General features: G+C 35.5%; 1 protein-coding gene across 1 annotated transcript; it reads right to left on the reverse strand.

The window, feature by feature from the left end:
- Nucleotides 1-786: 786 nt before the first annotated feature.
- On the reverse strand, nucleotides 787-9459 carry LOC21410481 (geraniol 8-hydroxylase). Its single transcript, XM_024175438.1, has 2 exons — nucleotides 8361-9459; nucleotides 787-1563 (listed from the first exon to the last, which is right to left on the reverse strand). Exons 1-2 carry the CDS (start codon nucleotides 9369-9371, stop codon nucleotides 904-906), a joined length of 1671 nt encoding a protein of 556 aa, XP_024031206.1. The 5' UTR covers nucleotides 9372-9459; the 3' UTR covers nucleotides 787-903.
- Between the last annotated feature and the right edge of the window lie 9765 nt (nucleotides 9460-19224).

Here is a 19224-nt window from a genome sequence, read left to right on the forward strand (position 1 = left end):
ATTTGACCGAATCTAATTCTATTTGGGTCCCGTTCATGTGTTCAGTACATACAGCTATCTCTGTACTGTAATTAATATTACAATAATCTAAATAAGGTCGTTCTTTCAATTAGGTAATAGCAACATTATAATCTTGTCAAAAATAAAGTATCCGACATTTCATTTTATCAATACCGTGAACTATTTAAATTTATACCAATTCTTCAATTATATCTTCTGTATATAAACATTTCATACACACAATTAAAGGTCATTTATTAGCATTGGATCTTTACGATGTTTCACTCACAAATATAGCAAGAATGATTATTATATCGAATTATAAATAAAATGTCCAAACTTTATTTCTTGTAATATCGAATAGTAAAAATGGGAATTACATAATGTTGCTTTAAAAACATCCTATCTAACAATTTTAGTTTTTTTTGCTTTGTTTACTTTATTTTTTATTCTCTTGTAGTCCGTTATTGAAACAGCCTTTAGGGTTAATAATTCCAGTACTTAACCATAATTAAACGGAATCTTTATGGAATGATTCTCATAGTAATCCTTAAGAAATATGTTTCCCTAAAATTCTCACTACAGCTTGGCATTGGGAGTAGCGCATCCTTAAAAAACTCATGGGACGTTGTATCCTCGAGGTTGGACTACTGTGAAATCTGCAGATTTGCACTCGATTGGGTATTATCTAAGAAGGGCAGAATCTATCATGATTAGATTTACTAAATCATATCCAAACAAGGAGTAAATCTTATAATAGAAAATAAAAATCCAAGTCATAGGCATTCATAAATCATGATTACTATCACAGTAATGTTGTAAAATGACTCTGAGAACATTATCAAAAGAAACACGTGCATGGACAAACATAAGTACGTAAATGGACCACATTATTTCATAACCTTATTCGTAGAGCTTCAAATCGGATAACCGGGGTTTTGCAACGGCAATCAAAGGGTCCAACTTCTTCGTCACAATCCCAAATGTGTCTGATAAGTCCAGCTTCGCACCAAACTCCGGCAATTTCCAATCGAACGAGTGCAAGAACGAAGCTAATACAAAGGTCAACACTCTTTCTGCCAGAGGAAGCCCGGCGCAAATTCTTCTCCCGGATCCGAACGCAATGAAATTGAAATTGTTGCCAGTATAAGCCAATTTCCCAGCATTAACATCATGATCTTGGCTTGTTCCATTCATCATCAGGAACCTTTCGGGCCTGAATTCCAAAGGATTTTCCCAAAGAGTAGGGTCTCTTTGTATAGCCCAAGCATTTATATAAATAGAAGCACCTTTGGGAACTTTATAGCCACCTAGAGTTGTGTTTTGGTTTGGAGTACGTGGTACTAAAAGAGGAAACGGTGGATGTAAACGCAAGGTTTCTTTGATTACGGCGTTTAAATAATGCAGTTGGGACAAATGAGACTCTTCTACCATCTTGTTTAGCCCCACGACCTGTGTTAATTCTTCCTTGAGTTTATTCATCGCCTCTGGATTTTTGAGAAGCTCCGCCATCACCCATTCGACTGTCGTCGATGAGCTTTCCGTTCCACCCACCACAGGATCCTATTTGCAGACATCAATGGTAAGGAAAATGGTGTTCGAGAAAATGTTTCAAGTCATAACCAGAAACGATTTTTCTGCTGGTCAAAGAACTTCATTATGACTTAAGGTTTGATGTGTAAACATACAACTAATCATGCTAATATTGATTATAATTAATCTACTACTTGTACGTATATGTATGCCTGTGATAATATGCTCTCTAAAGCAAAGATAGTGATGTTCAAGTTTTAGTGCTGGGTTCAGTGAGAATGTTATTCAATAGTACTCAATCATGATATACATTCATCACGAATCAGGATATACATTCATCACGAATCATGATATACATTCATCACGCATTAATAATTGGTCTATAGATATGGCTGGCCATACTATGCCCAGCAAGCAGCAAGTACATTACAGGCATTCTTGATGAATTAATTAATTAATAATTGGTCTATAGATATACATTCATCACGAATCATGATTTTTGTTCTCTAAGAAAACGTGTTAATCTGGAAGACAAATTGCACGACTCTAGAGAGAAATCAATCAATATGGATTCAGGTACGCTTTCACTTACAGATTTATTAATTCTTGATGATCTAACATGAATGTTCTTGACTTTTGGGTGATGGTTTTTACCAAATTATTGATCTCTAACAAGTGGTATCAGAACCTCTTCATGTTAAATCATTGAGAACAAATTCTGGATGAATTTTTGTTGAATGTATTTCATTTTTTTCTTTTTGGTTTAAAAAAATGTGGAAAAATGTGTTATTGACCGGCGGTAACTTTCTGCCGCCAGCACAGTGAACTTCGGACGCGGCCGTGAGGCTGCACCGGCAAGGGGTAATCACGGTCACTAGGCTGTGGCAGCATAAGGAGTGTGGCGGCCAAAGGCCGCCGAATAAGAAAAAAAAAGGGGGATTTTTTAGCAGTTTATGCCGGCGGCCACCTTTGCCGCCGCCGGGTCTGGTCTTACCGGCGCAGCCTGTGGACTGTGCCGGTGGAGCATAGTCGCGGCCGCCTGGCCGCGGCACCTGCAACTGGCGGCCGAACGACCGCCAGTTCATCTAGGGGTCGAAGAAGACCACTAGGTCTTCTTTGATCAGCACGGGCCCAATTGGGCTTGTTACTGAAGAATAGCTATGGGCTCATCCCGTAGCAAATAAAAAAAGGAGAAAAGGGTTACCTATGGTAATCCTGCAGTATAAAGAGGTGGGCTGCTTTAGGATTCGGGTTAGGTTTACCCGACCCGGTCCAGCCTCGACCTGGTCAACCTTTTGACCATTGACTTTGACAAACGGTTGACCTTGACCGTTGACTTTGACCAATTGTTTTTTAATTTTTTTAAAAATTTTTGTTTGGGTCATTTTGGTGCAATTTTAAATTTAAATATTGGTATGGTTATATATATTTTGAGATGAATTAATTAAAGTAACATGTCGCCAAAGTGATCTCTCTTGTGGAAATTAGTTTGTTTTGGAATATAAACGGTTGTGTATATGTAACTTATGTGAATATTGATCGGCCCAAAGGAATGTCAATATTTAACAGAATTACATGTGCCCCTATGGTAATAAACGCGTGATGAGTATTCAGTTTTACACGTGAACAATAAATCGACCCAAAGGATGATTTTTTGTTTGGTGTGTCCTTATTATCAGTATTTGATTAATACACCAAGATATCACTTACAAGTTAATATTTTGTCCAAAGATGAAATGTTAATGGAGTGCCTGATATCTTAATATGGGGTTTACCTTTATTTGAATTTAATTTTTATTTTGGGACTTATGTGAGCTTGTTTTGTTTGTTTGTTTGTTGTTTTCTGTTTAGCTATGACTCATGCTAATATTACTACCAACATTAACTCTATTCCTAAATGGCTCTAACTTTAAGTCATGGCAAGAGAACCACTTGATAGTTCTCGGAGTCATGGATCTCAACCTTGCATTAAGGGTTGATTCCCCTCCACCTCTTACGGATAAGAGTACCTCTGATGAAAAGAGGGATATGGAAAGGTGGGAGAAATTAAATCGCATGTGTATGATAATCATGAAGAAGGCCATTCCGGAAGCATTCAGTGGCACAATGTCTTATAAGATTACTACGGCTAAGGAGTTCCTTGCAGACATTGAAAAGAGGTTTGTCAAGAACGAAAAGGCTAAAATAGGTACGCTCTTGACAAGTCTAATTTCAATGAGGTATAGGGGCAAAGGCAATATCAGAGAGTACATCCTAGAGATGTTTCATCTTGCTTCAAAGTTGAAAGTACTTAAGCTTAAACTCTCTGAGGATTTGCTGGTGCATCTGGTTTTGATATCCCTTCCGGCACAATTTAACCAGTTTAAGGTGAGGTACAACTGTCAGAAAGTGACTTGGTCTCTGAATGAGCTCATATCACACTGTGTTCAGGAAGAGGAAAGGCTGAAGCAAGATAAGACAGAAAGTGCTCACCTGGCCTCAACCTCTAAGGATAAGGACAAGGGAAAGAAAAGGAAGAAGGAAGTTGCAGATACAGCACCTCAGAAGAAACAACAAAAGAAACCGGTTGAACTGAAAGGTACGGGTTGTTACTTCTGTGGAGTTGAAGGGCATAAGAAGAAGCATTACACCAACTATCACGCATGGCGTGCTAAGAAAAGTATGCTTCTTAATTTGGTCTATTATGAGGTTAATTTAACTTCGGTACCTAGACACACGTGGTGGATAGATTCTGATGCAACAACTCACATCAGTGTGTCTATGTAGGGTTGCCTGAGTTGCCGAAAGCCAGGTAATGGTGAAAGATATATCTATGTGGGCGATGGCAAGACGGTTCAAGTTGAAGCAATAGAAAAATTTAGATTATTATTAAAGACTGGATTTTATTTGGATCTTGATGAGACATTTATTGTACCATTTTTTAGACGGAATTTGATTTCTATTTCTGCTTTGGACAAATCTGGTTATTCTTATTCATTTGGGAATGGAAAATTTAATTTGTTTCATGATTCAAAATTGGTTGGTTCTGGTTCTTTGTCAGGTTATGATAATCTTTATTTAATTGATACAATTGCTTCATTTAATGAATCCCTACAATTAAGCACATGAGGTATAAAGAGAAAATTCACCAGTGAGAATTCGGCTGCGTTATGGCACAAGAGATTAAGTCATATCGCCAGCCGGAGAATAGAGAGACTTATGTCAGACGAAATTCTAAACCCGTGTTAACTGTATAAAGGGGAAACAAACCAATAAAATGATATTTGAAGCCAACAGGACTTTAGACGTATATGAACTTATACATACGGACATTTGTGGGTCATTCCCTACGGTTTCTTGGAATGGACAATAATATTTTATAACGTTCATAGACGATTTTTCTAGATATGGCTACATATATCTCATTCATGAAAAATCACAATCGTTGGATGTGTTAAAAAATTATAAGGCTGAAGTTGAGAACCAACTCAGCAAAAGAATCAAAAGTGTCAATTCTGATCGTGGTGGTGAATACTATGGTAGATATGACGATTCATGTGAACAACGTCCAGGACTGTTTGCTAAGTTCCTAGAGGAATGCAATATCGTCCCACAATACACTATGTCGGGTTCGCCCATTATGAATGGTGTTGCTAAAAGATGAAACAAGACGCTTAAGGACATGGTGAGGAGTATGATTTGTCATTCAACCTTACCAGAATCACTCTAGGGAGAAGCGCTTAAGACTGCAGCATATATCTTTAACAGGGTTCCAACTTAAGCGACTAACAAAACCCCTTACGAGCTTTGGACGAGCAAGAAGCCTAGTTTAAAGTACTTGTATGTTTGGGGATGTCCATCTGAGGCAAGGCCTTATAGGCCTAATGAAAAGAGACTGGACTCAAGGACGGTGAGTTGCTATTTTATTGGATACTCTGAAAGATCCAGGGGGTACAAGTTTAATGATCCCACGACTAAGTCAATTTTAGAGTCGGGAAATGCCCGGTTCTTTGAGGATGTCAAGTTTGCTGGGGGAGATACAGTTAGGCACTTTATCTTCGAAGAGAAATATGTTGATATTCCCACATGTGCTATTGGCATTGATCAGGATCTCATTCTTGACATTGTTCAAGACACAACAGATCAAGACAATGTCAGATAACCTCTTATAGAAGAAGTTGTTCCAGAAGAACAAACTCTACCACCTCAAGAACCTATGCCATTAAGGAGGTCCACTAGAGAAATGAGAAGTACGGTGCCAGATGACTACATTGTATTTCTCCAAGAACATGAGGTAGACATTGGAGTGATGAATGATGATCCGATCAACTTCCGTCAAGCCATGGAAAGTTCTAACTCTCAGAAGTGGATTGATGCCATGAATGAGAAGATTAAGTCCATGAAGGACAATGACGTGTGGGATCTTGTCCCATTGCTAGAAGGTGCGAAACCCATTGGTTGCAAATGGATATTTAAGACCAAGAGGGATTCAAAAGGCGATGTGGAGAGGTACAAGGTGCGTCTTGTCGCAAAAGGATTTACACAAAAAAAAGGCATTGACTATAGAGACTTTCTCTCCGGTTTCTTCAAAAGATTCTTTTAGGATTATAATGGCATTGGTGGCGCATTTCAATCTTGAGTTACATCAGATGGATTTAAAGACAACGTTTCTCAATGGAAACATTGATGAGACAATCTATATGGTGCAACCAGGAAACTATGTGTCGGGAGACCCAAAGAATATGGTTTGCAAACTTAAGAAATCCATCTATGGGCTCAAACAAGCATCTCGACAATGGTATTTCATGTTTCATCAAGTGATCTTCTCGTTCGGTTTTGAGATGAATTTGGCCGATAATTGCATATACCATAAGTTTTGTGGGAGTAAGTATATTTTTCTGATTTTATAGGTCGATGATATTTTGCTTGCCAGCAACAATATAGGCTTATTGTACGAAACCAAGAGATTTCTAGCTAAGAATTTTGAGATGAAAGATCTTGGTGACGCCTTTTTTGTATTAGGCATACAGATACACCAGGATTGCTCTCGGGGTATTCTTGGATTATCACAAAAGAGCTATATCGAAAAGGTTCTCAAGAGATATGGCATGTAGGATTGCAAACCAGGTGATACCCCTCTGGCTAAGGGAGACAAGTTTAGTCTCAATCAGTGCCCTAAGAATGATTTTGAGGAAAAGGAAATGCAGAAGATCCTTATGCATCAGCAATATGAAGTCTAATGTATGCTCAGGTTTGTACGCGTCCGGATATTGCGTATGTTACTGGGATGTTAGGCATGTATTTATGTAATCCAGAGTAGACCATTGGAAAGCAGCCAAACGGGTCTTGCGGTACTTACAGAGAACAAAAGACTACATGCTCACGTATCGGAGGCCGGGTCAGCTTGAGATCGTTAGGTATACTGACTTCGATTTTGCTGGATGCCTAGATAGTATAAAATCTACGTCGGGCTATATCTACCTGTTAGCTGGAGGTGTTGTGTCCTGGAAGAGTGCTAAACAATCTCTTATAGCCTCTTCTACCATGGCAGTAGAGTTCATAGCATGTTATGAGGCGTCCAATCACAGAATATGGTTGCGGAATTTTATCACCGGGCTGCACATAGTGGACGACATTGAAAGGCACTCAAGTTATTTTGTGACAATAAGTCTGTAGTTCTGCATTTCAACAACAACAGGAGCTCGACGAAGTCAACGCATATAGACATCAAGGTCCTAGTTGTCAAGGAAAGAGTTCAGAGTGGATAATTGTCTATAGAGCACATCGGTACAAACCCCATGGTTGCGGATCCGCTTACTAAGGGATTGCCACCCAAAGTGTTTCATGAGCACACTGCTTGTATAGGTGTCATGTCATTATAGGATATTCAGTTTTAGTGGGAGGTTGTAATTTTAAATGCTTCTATGATATAGACATATTTTCAGTTATTTCAGTTTATGGATATTTTGAGGTTATTTTCTGCAGAAATAAAGTTTTAATTTATTCACACTTTGATTTTGGTATGGTTTGATCTCACTAAGGTTTAAGGTGGACCAGTTGAAAATAGGCGTGTTAAGATCACATTACATGAAATTTTTATGCTACACATTCACATCATGATCTATGTCATTCAGTTGTATTGGCATACGTGACTGACAGCAAAGTTGAGCTCATACGGCTATTTTTACAAAGCATAATTATAAGGTTACACATATAGCCCAAGTGGGAGATTGTTGGATCATTAATCCAATATTGAGCTTATATGTGAATAATTATGTGTTGCGGGCTGTCATATAAGGTTAAGCCCAATTAAAAGTGATCTACTAAGGTTTGAGTATTTTGGGTTTTAATGTATCTAATAGGGTGTGGGCCTTTAATATGTAGAGACTTAAGGGTAATTTCTATTTTTATGATAGACTAAAATAGAAATATCAAAAGATAACAGGGAAGTTTTCTATAAATAGCAGTTATGGTCCCCAGATTACACGTTACATTCTATTCATTCTGACATCCTATCATCAGATAGAGTATAGAGAAAAAGTTAAAGAGTTTTCAAGAAAACGAGTTGATCTGGAAGACAAATTACACGACTCTAGAGAGAAATCAATCAATATGAATTCCGCTTACAGATTTATTAATTCTTGATAATCTAACATAAATGTAATTGACTTTTGGGTGATGGTTTTAACTAAATTATTAATTTCTAACAAAAAAATTCATTTATTGTCTACAAGAAACTTCTCACATCAATTAGGAGTTCGGATAACGTTAGTATTAATTAGTATACGAAAACTCTGGAGTATGACATCTCTTAGTACTATAGCTGGAGGAAAAAAAATGGAACGTACCATGAGTATGGCTTTGAGTTGGGCCATGGTAATTGATGTTTCACTATCTTCATTGCCCTCTTGACTATCCAACAGGAACTGAAGAAAGTCCTTCCTCATCTCCTTATTATTTTCTTGTACTCCAGAGCGTCCCTTGTCATTATTTCTCATCTCATTCTTCCGTTGCTCAATGGCGGAATCGAACATCCTATCGAAAACCATCGTCAGTCTCCTCGTCTCCTTCTCTATTCCTTGCACGTCAAGCCACGACAGCGCCGGGAAAACGTCCGACACGTTCGGTTTCCCGACAAGAAACAAGATGTCAGCCACTGCCTTTCGAAACTGGGGGTCGTTCACCGCCTCCGCCTCCTCTCCTGGCAGCGAACCGCCCCATATCATTCTCAACATGGAGTTAATGGAAGTCATATACGCCAGGTGATTTATGTCTATCGGTTGACCAATCCTCTGGTAGACATAGAGAATAGACTTCTTAACTTCTTCTCTTCTGAGGCTGCACAAACTGTCCAACACTGCGTTGTTCATGACTTCTTGGGCAAATACTTTCCGGAGCTTTTTCCAAGCCGATCCGTAGGGTGTAAAAGCGATGTCGTTTCCTCCAAAAGTCGAGATCGTTACCGAGATGTTGAGGACGTGGTTGGCGAACACCTTGTCTTTGTCTCGGACCATTTCTCTATATAGAGATGGTGAGGTGAGCACTATACATGTTTGGCTTCCGAGGGAGAACTTGAAAATGGGGCCGTAGAGGCTTGCCAAATTGGCGAATTGCCGGTGAAGGTCTCTTTCCAAGAAGGGAAGGTATCCGAGTATCGGCAACCCACGGGGGCCCGGTGGAAGAGGCGGCGGTGGAGGGAGCCTCGAGGTCATGGCCGTCCCCCGCCGCAAATAGTACCATAAGACCCCGAAAATGGCGGTGAGGGAAAGGGTGACGAAGAGGTCGCTAAGATCAACCTCTAGTTCTCCATGTTTCTGAATGATATTCCACATGGTTGAAGAGAAAAAAGCGTTGGACATAAAAGGCAGGCTTTTCCGTGTATAAGATGAACAATACAGCTTGTAAATTGGAAGTTTAATTTATGGAGGAAAACAGTCTGTAATTTCTTCTTGCTCTGCCACTTGGTTGTCAATTTTAGCTAATATAATTAATGCAGATTCATAAGCGGTTGGATTAGGCTTAGGCCCAAAGGCTCAAAATTGGTAGTCCAAGATTTATGATTGAGTCCATAAAATTGTGTAGATTAGATTTAGCCAAGTAACTAGATGATGATCAAGTTAAATAAATTGTTAAAAATTGGCCAAATTTTAGCCATAAGTTTTTCGTGGCCACGGTTAGTTTTTGGAGCTTATATAAGGGGCCTTGGAGCAAGGGCTTAAGCATCTCATTCTCATCCTTCGGTAAGAATTCTCATAGTGTGAGAGAAATTTAGTTTCTCCAGTTTTTCTTCTTTTGTGAGGTGTTTTTTCTATTTTTATGAGAGTGGTTATTATTGTTCTCTCCGTGTAATTTAGAGGGAAGATTGTAATTCTCATTTTTCATAGTGAAATCCTTCTACATTTGTCTCGTGATTTTTACCCCATCTCCTTTGGGGGTTTTCTACGTAAAATACTCTGTGTCCATATTATCTTCATTTTTACTCATTTCTTATTTTACCGTCAGATTTACCAACAACTGGTATCAGTGTCATCCAGGCTCAGAGCGTCCAGGTGAAGTTACTATTCATGACGGAGTTACTGTTCAAGTATATGGTACTATTCACGTATCCGGTATTGTTCACGGTGCGGATAAGTGTGGCGTAAGTAGGTTCTGTCTAGGAGGCTGGAACTTAAGTGGTCCACCTAAGACCCTCCACGCCTTTCTTAGGAACTTTCTTAGTAAGGTGGTTCTGTCTAGGAGGTTGTGTGGATCTATCATTTATTGATATAACCGGTCATTTACAGTCTTATCTGGAAAGTCAGTATAGTTACTGTACGTGTACTGTTCACAGCTATAGTGAAACGGTGGGAGCTAAGCAAATCACGAAATGGCTGAAAAATTCCAAATAGAGAAGTTGGACGGAACCAATTTCACGTTGTGGAAAATAAAGATGCACGTAATTTTTTGGAAGGATAATTGTTTGGCGACTATTGGAGAAAGACCACACTAAATCACAGACAATGGCAAGTGGAATGAGACAGATGGTAATGCTATTGCTAATTTGCACCTGGCATTAGCAGACCAGGTTCTATCAAGTATCGCAGAGAAGAAAACAGCGAAAGACATTTGGGATACTCTGATGATGTTGTACAAGTCCAAGTCACTTCACACCAAAATTTTCTTAAAGAGATGACTTTATACTCTACAGATGGCAGAATCCGCACATGGTAACCGACCATATCAATAACTTGCAGGCTTTATTCGCTCAGCTTACATCGTTGGGTCAGAATATTGAGGAAAATGAACATACAGAGATTCTTGTTCAAACTCTATCTGATTCGTATGATCAACTCATCATCAACATAGCCAATAGTAATGTTGTAGAAAGCCTACACTTTAAAGATGTTGCAGGTGCAGTCCTCGAAGAAGAAAGTCGGTGCAAGAACAAGGAAGATAGGTTGGAAAGCTTATAGTAAGCAAAAGATTTGACAAGGATGAGAGGGAGATCAGCGGAACGTGACCCCAATGGGAGTCAAAGTCATGGTAGATCAAAATCCATGAGTAAGAAGAAGAACATGATGTCACGACTGTGGCAATTAGTGGCTAAATGGTGGCCAAGTAAAATGGGTAGTCACAAATTGACCAATTCTTAGCCGCAGGTTTTTTGGGGCCACGGTTAGTTCTTGGAGCTTATATAAAGGGGCTTCGAGGAGGGGTTTAAGCATCTCATTCTCACCATTAAGTGAGAATTCCTATAGTGTGAGAGAAATTTAATATCTCCAGTTTTTCTTCTTTTATGAGATGTTTCTCCTATTTACATGAGAGAATGGTTCTTATTGTTCTCTCCGTGTAATATAGAGAAGGTTGTAATCCTCATTTTTCATAGTGAAATCGTTTTACACTTGTCCCGTAATTTTTACCCTGTATCCTTTAGAGATTTTTCACATAAAATACTCTGTGTCCATATTATCTTTATATTTACTCATTTCTTATTTTACCGTCAGATTTATCAACATAAGCTTTGATACACAAAATTGAGGCAGCACAAAACATGACTAATAGCTAGGTGATCTGTTGTTTTGTAATTTTTTCAATTTCATGAAATTAGTTTTCTGTTATTCCTTTTGTTTTACATTGGCTAAGCGTTGAAAATTTGTACTTGATTGATTATATTTTTGTGAGAATTAAGATGGGAGGATCGAAAATAATTAATAGTTTAATAAGGTGCCAAATTAGTAACATATATATTTAGTTTATTGTGAAAATGTCTCGTATGTTGTTAAATTTCTACTGTTATATTACTTAGGAGACGTTTGGTTCATAGATTAAAATCATGTGATTAGAATTATTTTTTATTTACGTGTATTTTTTGTGAGAGAAAACACTGTAACGAATCATGAACTATAATTCAAATCATAATTTAAATCTTCCAACCAAACATCTCCTTAATTAACATTCAAAATAAGTAAGTGTGTAAATCATTCCAACTTGTGCAACCTATTTACAACGTGAATACATGCTAAGTATTTTTTTTTTTTTTTAATCCACTATGAGTTAACCTTAGTCTTGATGCTTTGAATGGGGATTCAGTTGGTAAGATGGTGCGCATTTAAGGCCGGATGTTATTCCACGTGAAAGTGTTGTGGACCAAATTGATAACCAGGTGTAGGCCGGCGGAATAAGATCCCATCTATGTTTCCATTTTTATTTAGGGTTCGTTTGGTTAGAGGATTCAAATCATGTGATTCGAATTATTTTTAATTTATGTGTATTTTTTATGAGAAAAAATATTAGAGGATTCAAATCATGTGATTCGAACTATTTTTAATTTATGTGTATTTTTTATGAGAAAAAATACTATAACGAACTACGAATCATAATTTAAATTAAAGAAAGAATTCCTCTACCAAACGCCCCCTTAGTATTTTGTTCATTATTAAGAAACAAAAAAAAACAATATCCTAAATAGTGAAAGACAACATCCACGTGAAATGGTGCGGAAAAAATTGATAACTTATTTTGGTGGGCCCACCCATTTACGTAATAAGATGCCATCTGTTCAGTGAACATCGAGAAAGGCCTTCTCCTTTAGTCAGACGAGCCTTAAATTATAAGCTTCTTTTTCGGAAGAAGTCAAGAAGATAAGGTGGAGTTGTCAAATGTGCGTTTGACCTTAGACTTGTGGCGGACTTGAGCCGTGTCTGGCATGGCTTTATACAGTATAAGATCATGTCAGGATCAGGTTTGAGGAGAAAATCTCAGACCCAGTCTAGATTCGCGGTCTTCGTCTATAAGAGCCTGAGTCCAGGCTCTTTATGGGTCAGTCATAATTTTTGTAATTTTTTTAAAATTTAATTAAAAAATATATATTATATGCTTTTAAAATATATAATTTTATTGAATTAAAATAATACGAATAAGTACACATAAATAACTGACTCGTTAAAAATTTTATTAAGTAAAATCTGTAGTGAGATTGGGACAAGAATTTAACGGATGAAAAAAGAGTACGATATAAAATAGGAATAGTAATAGTGCTTATTGGTGGGAATTCTAGGAATTGTGATGTGAGTGATAGTGTTTGTTGGCGTGAGTCTACACTCCCACATTGGTACAATAGTAGAGATACTTTTTAATATATATCCAGATGACAAGTACCCTTACTATTTTTATTAAAAAAGTGTTTTTTACAATACTTACATACCGCACGAGTTTTCATTTCACCTGTTTTTAAATTTGGTCGGGGCTCCTTTGTGAAATGTTGTCATGCAGGAGAAGTTCATGGTCTTTTTTCCCTGGTGGGTTCTCTAAATTTCTCGTTGTGCACGAAAGCATTATCAACCTGAACATTTTCTGGTTCAGTGGAGGTGGGGTTGGGAGACATCATTTCATCATCGAAAAATGGCTCATCACCAAGCTCAGGAAGATCGGTGAAATCAGAGAAGTTTGATGCGGTCATTTTCTGGAAATTGATTGAATTTAAACTTTATAAATGAAATAGCAAGAAATAAGTGATCGTGAGAAAAAAGCTTAGAATCGAAATTAAAGAGACAAGATGAGAGATATAATGAGAGTGAGATAAAAAGTTGAGAGTAAATTGTTGTGTGGAAAGGGGTATTTATAGGGGTTTTTGGAAGTTTTTTCAAATTGTGACTGTTGGGCCCGCGAAGGGCCTAACAGTCACAAGAAAGGGCTGGAGGGCTTTTTCGTAGGCCTGAGCCAGGCCGAACAAGGCCCGAATCCGAGCTTAGGCCGAACTGGGCTTGGGCCGGGCCGCAGGCCCTCACAGGCTAGAGTTGGGTTTTGGCCGTGGGCTGAGAAGCCGAGACCCAGCCCTAACCCATCAAACGTGCGGGGCCGGCATGGCCCATAATAACACCGTACCGGGCCGTACCGAATCTGACACTGTTACGGGCTGGGCCGGGCCGTCCATGGACAGCCCGACCCCTTTGACACCACTAAGATAAGGTAAATTAAGAGCTCGTTTGGTTCATGGATTAAAACTATGAGATTAGAACCATTTTTTATTTACGTGTATTTTTTATGAGAGAAAATACTATAACGAACCATGAATCATAATTCGAATCAGAGAACGAATCCTCTAAGTAAATGGGCTCTAATTTACCATAAACTTATTCAGGTAATGATGCTTCTGGAAAGAAGTTCAACAATAGATTTGCAGATCGATGTTTTCTACGTACCAACTATGTCCAATTAATGTTAATTTTGTCATAATAAATTCGGGTATAATTGCGTCAGCATTGGGATCTATCCTCATCAGCACTTCGTTCTCGATCGTTGTTTTCTTTTTTTTTTTTGTTTTTTGTTTTTGGCTAATCATTCTCGATCGTTGTTTGGTCCCAAAACTCAGGCAGCAGAAGGTTCGAGATCTGCTGGTGGAGGGATCCCGGTTGCGTGAAGGACTCGTACCAAGGTTTCTTATTCCCACTTTTCAAACCAAGTTAATTTTGCGGAAAAAATTTGAGTACGGTTTTCATAACAAAATAATAATAATAATAATCATCATCATTATCATCCATCGTAATAATAATGATAATAAAAGATGACTTTAATTTTGGGCTCCAAAAAATAAGATTACTCATCTCATTTTGTCTTTTAATATAGAAAATGGCACAAACCCCTCAACTTTTCATACGTTATACAATTTTATTACTTTTGTTAATGAAACGTTAATTTTTAATGGTTTTAATCACACAACTAGTTAGTAAAAAAAAAAAAAATTTGGAGAGTGGTGGTAATGCGGAGTTTCAAGCAAAAGAAAAGGCAATACTTAATTAGGGTTAGAGTAAGCAATACTTAATTAGGGTTAGAGTGGGAAAAAATTTATGGTTTCTTTTTAAAAAGTTTTATACCATAAAGTCTAGTTTAAATTTGCTATGTTACCCTTTTTAAGCAATCATGTGATCTGTGTGTGCTTAGATGTTTTTTTTTTTTTTAAAAAAAAAAAAAATTGACGTTTTAATTACGTAAGTATGAAAGCTGCAATATATGAAAAGTTTGGGGCCAATTTAGTGCTAATTTGAATTGTAAGAGATATTTAGTGAGGTAACTTAACTCCTATTCTTCACAAGACAAATTTGAGTGGAATTTGGTCCATAATTTTCTTTCATTTCTTTTTCTTTTCCAGAATTTTTATTTTTTTAATGTTTAATTTTTATAGATTTGATTAGAATTTAATGCATGTACTTAACTTTTGATGCATGTCACGCCAGCATATTAATTACATTTATAGATGGAATTGTACGGATGGATGCTTTGGGTTGTTTTCTATAAATTGGGGATGTTTTGAATTATTTCAAAAAATATAGAACATTTTAAAAAAGGGTCTACATTTGAAGGCTATTTATTAAAGAATAATGTTAGAAACGCTAACCTAAATCTCAATTCTTGTGTACTAACTGATGTGACATATGAATTGTCATTTTTATATTGGTGAGTGTTTAAAATATTGTCACATTAATTAACGAAAGAGATTGCATCTATCGATAAAATAATCGTAACTTACATATCACATTAATTAATACACAAAAGTTAGTGTTTGAGTTGGTATGACTAGCATTACTTTTTATGAAAATAATCCTATTATAACTAGAATAGTAAAAAAAAAAGAACGAAAATTAAAGAAAGTCCACTTTCAAAACATACAAAATTACTATTGTAAAATGCAAGTATATATTAAGGATTTATATTTTTATCCGGCGTATTGAGATTTTACCTTTTGTGCAGGCATGAAAACATTAATTTAATTAAGATACATTGTCCCCTAAGTAAAACAAAAAAACACAAAACAAAACAAACAAACAGAAAAACTATTGTACTACTCATGAAGTGTTATTCGATTGTGCCAGTAGAACCGGTCTCTAAATGAAATTTCTCTTTGAAATAATTTATCTTTTATCTTCAAAAATTTGGTATTCCTTTTCAAACGATCAGCAATACGATGATAGAGCAAAAGTTATACAAAATTCTCATTCCTTAAAAATCTGCAGGTAATAGGAGGAGGCGAAATCAAGCCAAAACGTTACTTAGCTTGGTCTACGAAGAACGATTAAAAACAATTATGAAATGTATATAAATAATTAAAAAACTATTTAATTACTTAAATACGTAATAATTCAATTAGTACTTAAGGACATAAAATAATTATACAGTTACTCAAATAATTTATTAATTAATTTATTATTTAATTATTTTTGTTTCAATAAGTAAATCAATTTTATTTAAGTCTTTCCATTAAATAAAATAAGATATATATTTATTCATTATTAAAGTAATTGATTAATTAATTAAATTTTTTTAAATAGAAATTAATTTAATAAATTTTTAGAGTAGATTAATTATTTAATTAAAATATATAATGATTAAGTACAACAAGTAAAACGTAATTATATATTTTAATTATGCCAATATATAAATTCAATTTAAGTAAATCGAGTAGAACTATTTATAAATAATTTTTATTTTAAAATTTTGAATAAATATTATTGTTTTATTTTAATTACTTGTGAATAATTATATAATATTTAATATAATAAAATGCTGTTTTATTATTTATTTAATTAAATATAATTATTTAGTTATTTTTAGGGCTTATATTTTGTTGAGCTACAAAAGCTGTATTTAAGAAAGATAAATTGGAATAATCAGGAATGAAAAAATTTTTCCGCCCATTTCAAGAGTGGTCATTCTATCAATTTGGGAAAATTGTAATACTAATAGAATGTCTATTCCGTAGTTAAAAGATAAACCAAACAATCGAATGAAAAATGACTATTTCATTCTCATGTTTATTCCCACACTATCCCGTACTAAACACAAACCTAAAGTTGTACCTAATCTTAAACCAAACAACAATTCAAAAAAACACACGTTTTAAAGTGGAGGAGGAGGCTACTTTGCTTGCAAAAACAAGCAAACTTTGTGTCTTAAAAAAAATTATAATCTTTTGATTACTTAGAATTAGGACATAGATTTCAAATTTCGGATTAAAAAAATTAATTGCAAATTTACACATGTTTAGTGACAGTTCTTCCATCTCCAAATTATATTCTATCATAAAGCTTCACTCAAGGTATTTACCCCCTGCTACGTCCAGCATAGAAATTTCTTAATTTCTAATTTCCGAATTCCCAAGTGAAAGAATGCGACTTTAGGAGAGAATTAGAGGGCTCTAGAGAAGAATGATACTTGGGAAGTAAAAGCAACTACAAGAAATGCTGTCTCTATTTTTTAAAACAAACTAGTTTAATAATAAATCACTCCTTTTACAAGAGTATCATTACTCACATTTAATTAATATAAGAGAACAATTTTTTTTTCCAAAAAAAAAAAAAAAAAACACTTGCAGATATGACGTTAAACTTATTTACAAGTAATATTTAACATGACTTTTCAAAACGAAAACCTTCAAAACAAAAATATAAAAAATAAAAAAAAATAAAGTATAATATATATACATCTTGAATAAAGTATAATATATACACATTAGGAAAAAGAAAATAAAAATGAAAATACAATTGATGGCTTCAAAACGAGGGGAAAAAAAAAACAGAAAAGAAAAATATCATAGACAAAGAATTAAAATATAATTATTTTGTTGTATTAAATGTGAGTAATGACACTCTTATAAATAAGTGTAAAATGAGTGACTTATTATTAAGTTAGTTTATTTCAAAAAATAAAGTACCACGTGTTAAAAAATTAAGTTAAGGTCTGTAATAAAGACTGTATTTAACATTTTTAAAACAACCGCCTAAAGAATTGATTTTGACAGGATATAAATAAGTGTTCACTGTAAAGTGTATATGAAGCGAAAATGAAAATTAAAACAATGATGGTTGTCACCGTCCACACTTAGGTATAGTATATATTCACTACCAATTATATTGCACCTTTAGCCAAGATAACCTTTGGCCAAGATAAATTCAGCGAGAGTGTCGATATCACTTGCAGCAAATTTTAAGTGGCAGCTTGATATTAAAAAGAATAAGAATATATCCTTAATAGAGACTTCTAGAAAAAGTTGATATTCTGCTTCGACTACGATTTAAAAGGATATTTGGAAAAATGCAAACGTGTCGATAAAAAATCACTCCTTGATTGGTGTCATGGTCAGTAAGGTTAAAAGGAATATGATGCCATATTTGGGGGTTGGTTTGGTAAAACAGTTTGAAGTCATGTTGGACCTGTTTGAAATTGTCTTTGATTGTTTTGCTAAAAAAAAATGTTTTAGTAAAAGAAAAGCCAAAATGCTTTGAGCATAGTGATATTTTAATTTTAAAAATTTTAATTTAGGTATATTTAGATTTTAACTTTTCATTTTTTAACAATTTTAGTCCTTAACAGTAAAATTGATGAACAATTTCTCAAATTTAATCTAGATAATTTGAGTATTAAGCAGTGAGTTAGGTATTGGTTTTATACAATATAAACCATCATCTAGACGTCCAGAATAAATATTTAAACCATTTCGAGAAATATGAACAAATTCATTATCAAAATAAACTTTAAATAATTGTTCAAATAACTTAGCCACATAAATCAAATTTCTACGAATCTCTAGAATAAAATAAACATTGTTCAAAACTAAAAATTTATTTTCCCTAAAACGAAGTCTAACTTCTCCCACTGCTTTTGCCGAAACTCTTGCGCCATTGCCCACTTTCATTGTGTAGTCCCCATCGGCTAGCTCAGTGTAAGAACTAAGACTCTGCAAAGAAAAATAAACATGATTAGTTGCTCCCGAATCAATTATCCAGGCCGAGGTATCACCCTCTACTAAACATGTTTCAAGGACTAGTAAATCTGATTTACCTTGTTCCTTTTTCTTTTTCAGCTCCTCGAGATACTTGTGACAGTTTCTCTTCTAGTGCCCTTCGCCATTGCAGTGGAAACACTTTCCTTTGGGTTTCTGGATGGGGCCTTTAGCCTTCTTGGGTCTCTTGTTCCTTCCTTTCTTCGCTTTCCCTTGGTTCTGGTTATTTCTTTTATTTTTACCAGAATTACCTGCAACTACAACATTTGCTTCTCCTCCCCTTCGTTTGTTGGTGGATTCGAAGTTTTGCAGGTCATTCATGAGTTCAGTGAGATTGGAATTTTTCTTGTTCATAACAAAGTTGTTCACGAACTCATGAAAATCAGGAGATAGGCTTTCCAAGATGATGCCAACTTAGGTGGCTTCATCGATTCTAGCACCATTGAGCTCCGCATCAT

Source organism: Morus notabilis, unplaced genomic scaffold (assembly GCF_000414095.1).
Source record: "Morus notabilis unplaced genomic scaffold, ASM41409v2 Scaffold78, whole genome shotgun sequence".
Classification (NCBI taxonomy): Eukaryota; Viridiplantae; Streptophyta; class Magnoliopsida; order Rosales; family Moraceae; genus Morus; species Morus notabilis.

Coding starts and splice junctions, on each gene's coding strand:
- LOC21410481 (XM_024175438.1), bottom strand. CDS start 9,371: ATGTCCAACGCTTTTTTCTCTTCAACCATGTGGAATATCATTCAGAAA. Junction 1,564..8,360: donor AACTCAAAGCCATACTCATG/GTACGTTCCATT, acceptor GTCTGCAAATAG/GATCCTGTGGTGGGTGGAAC.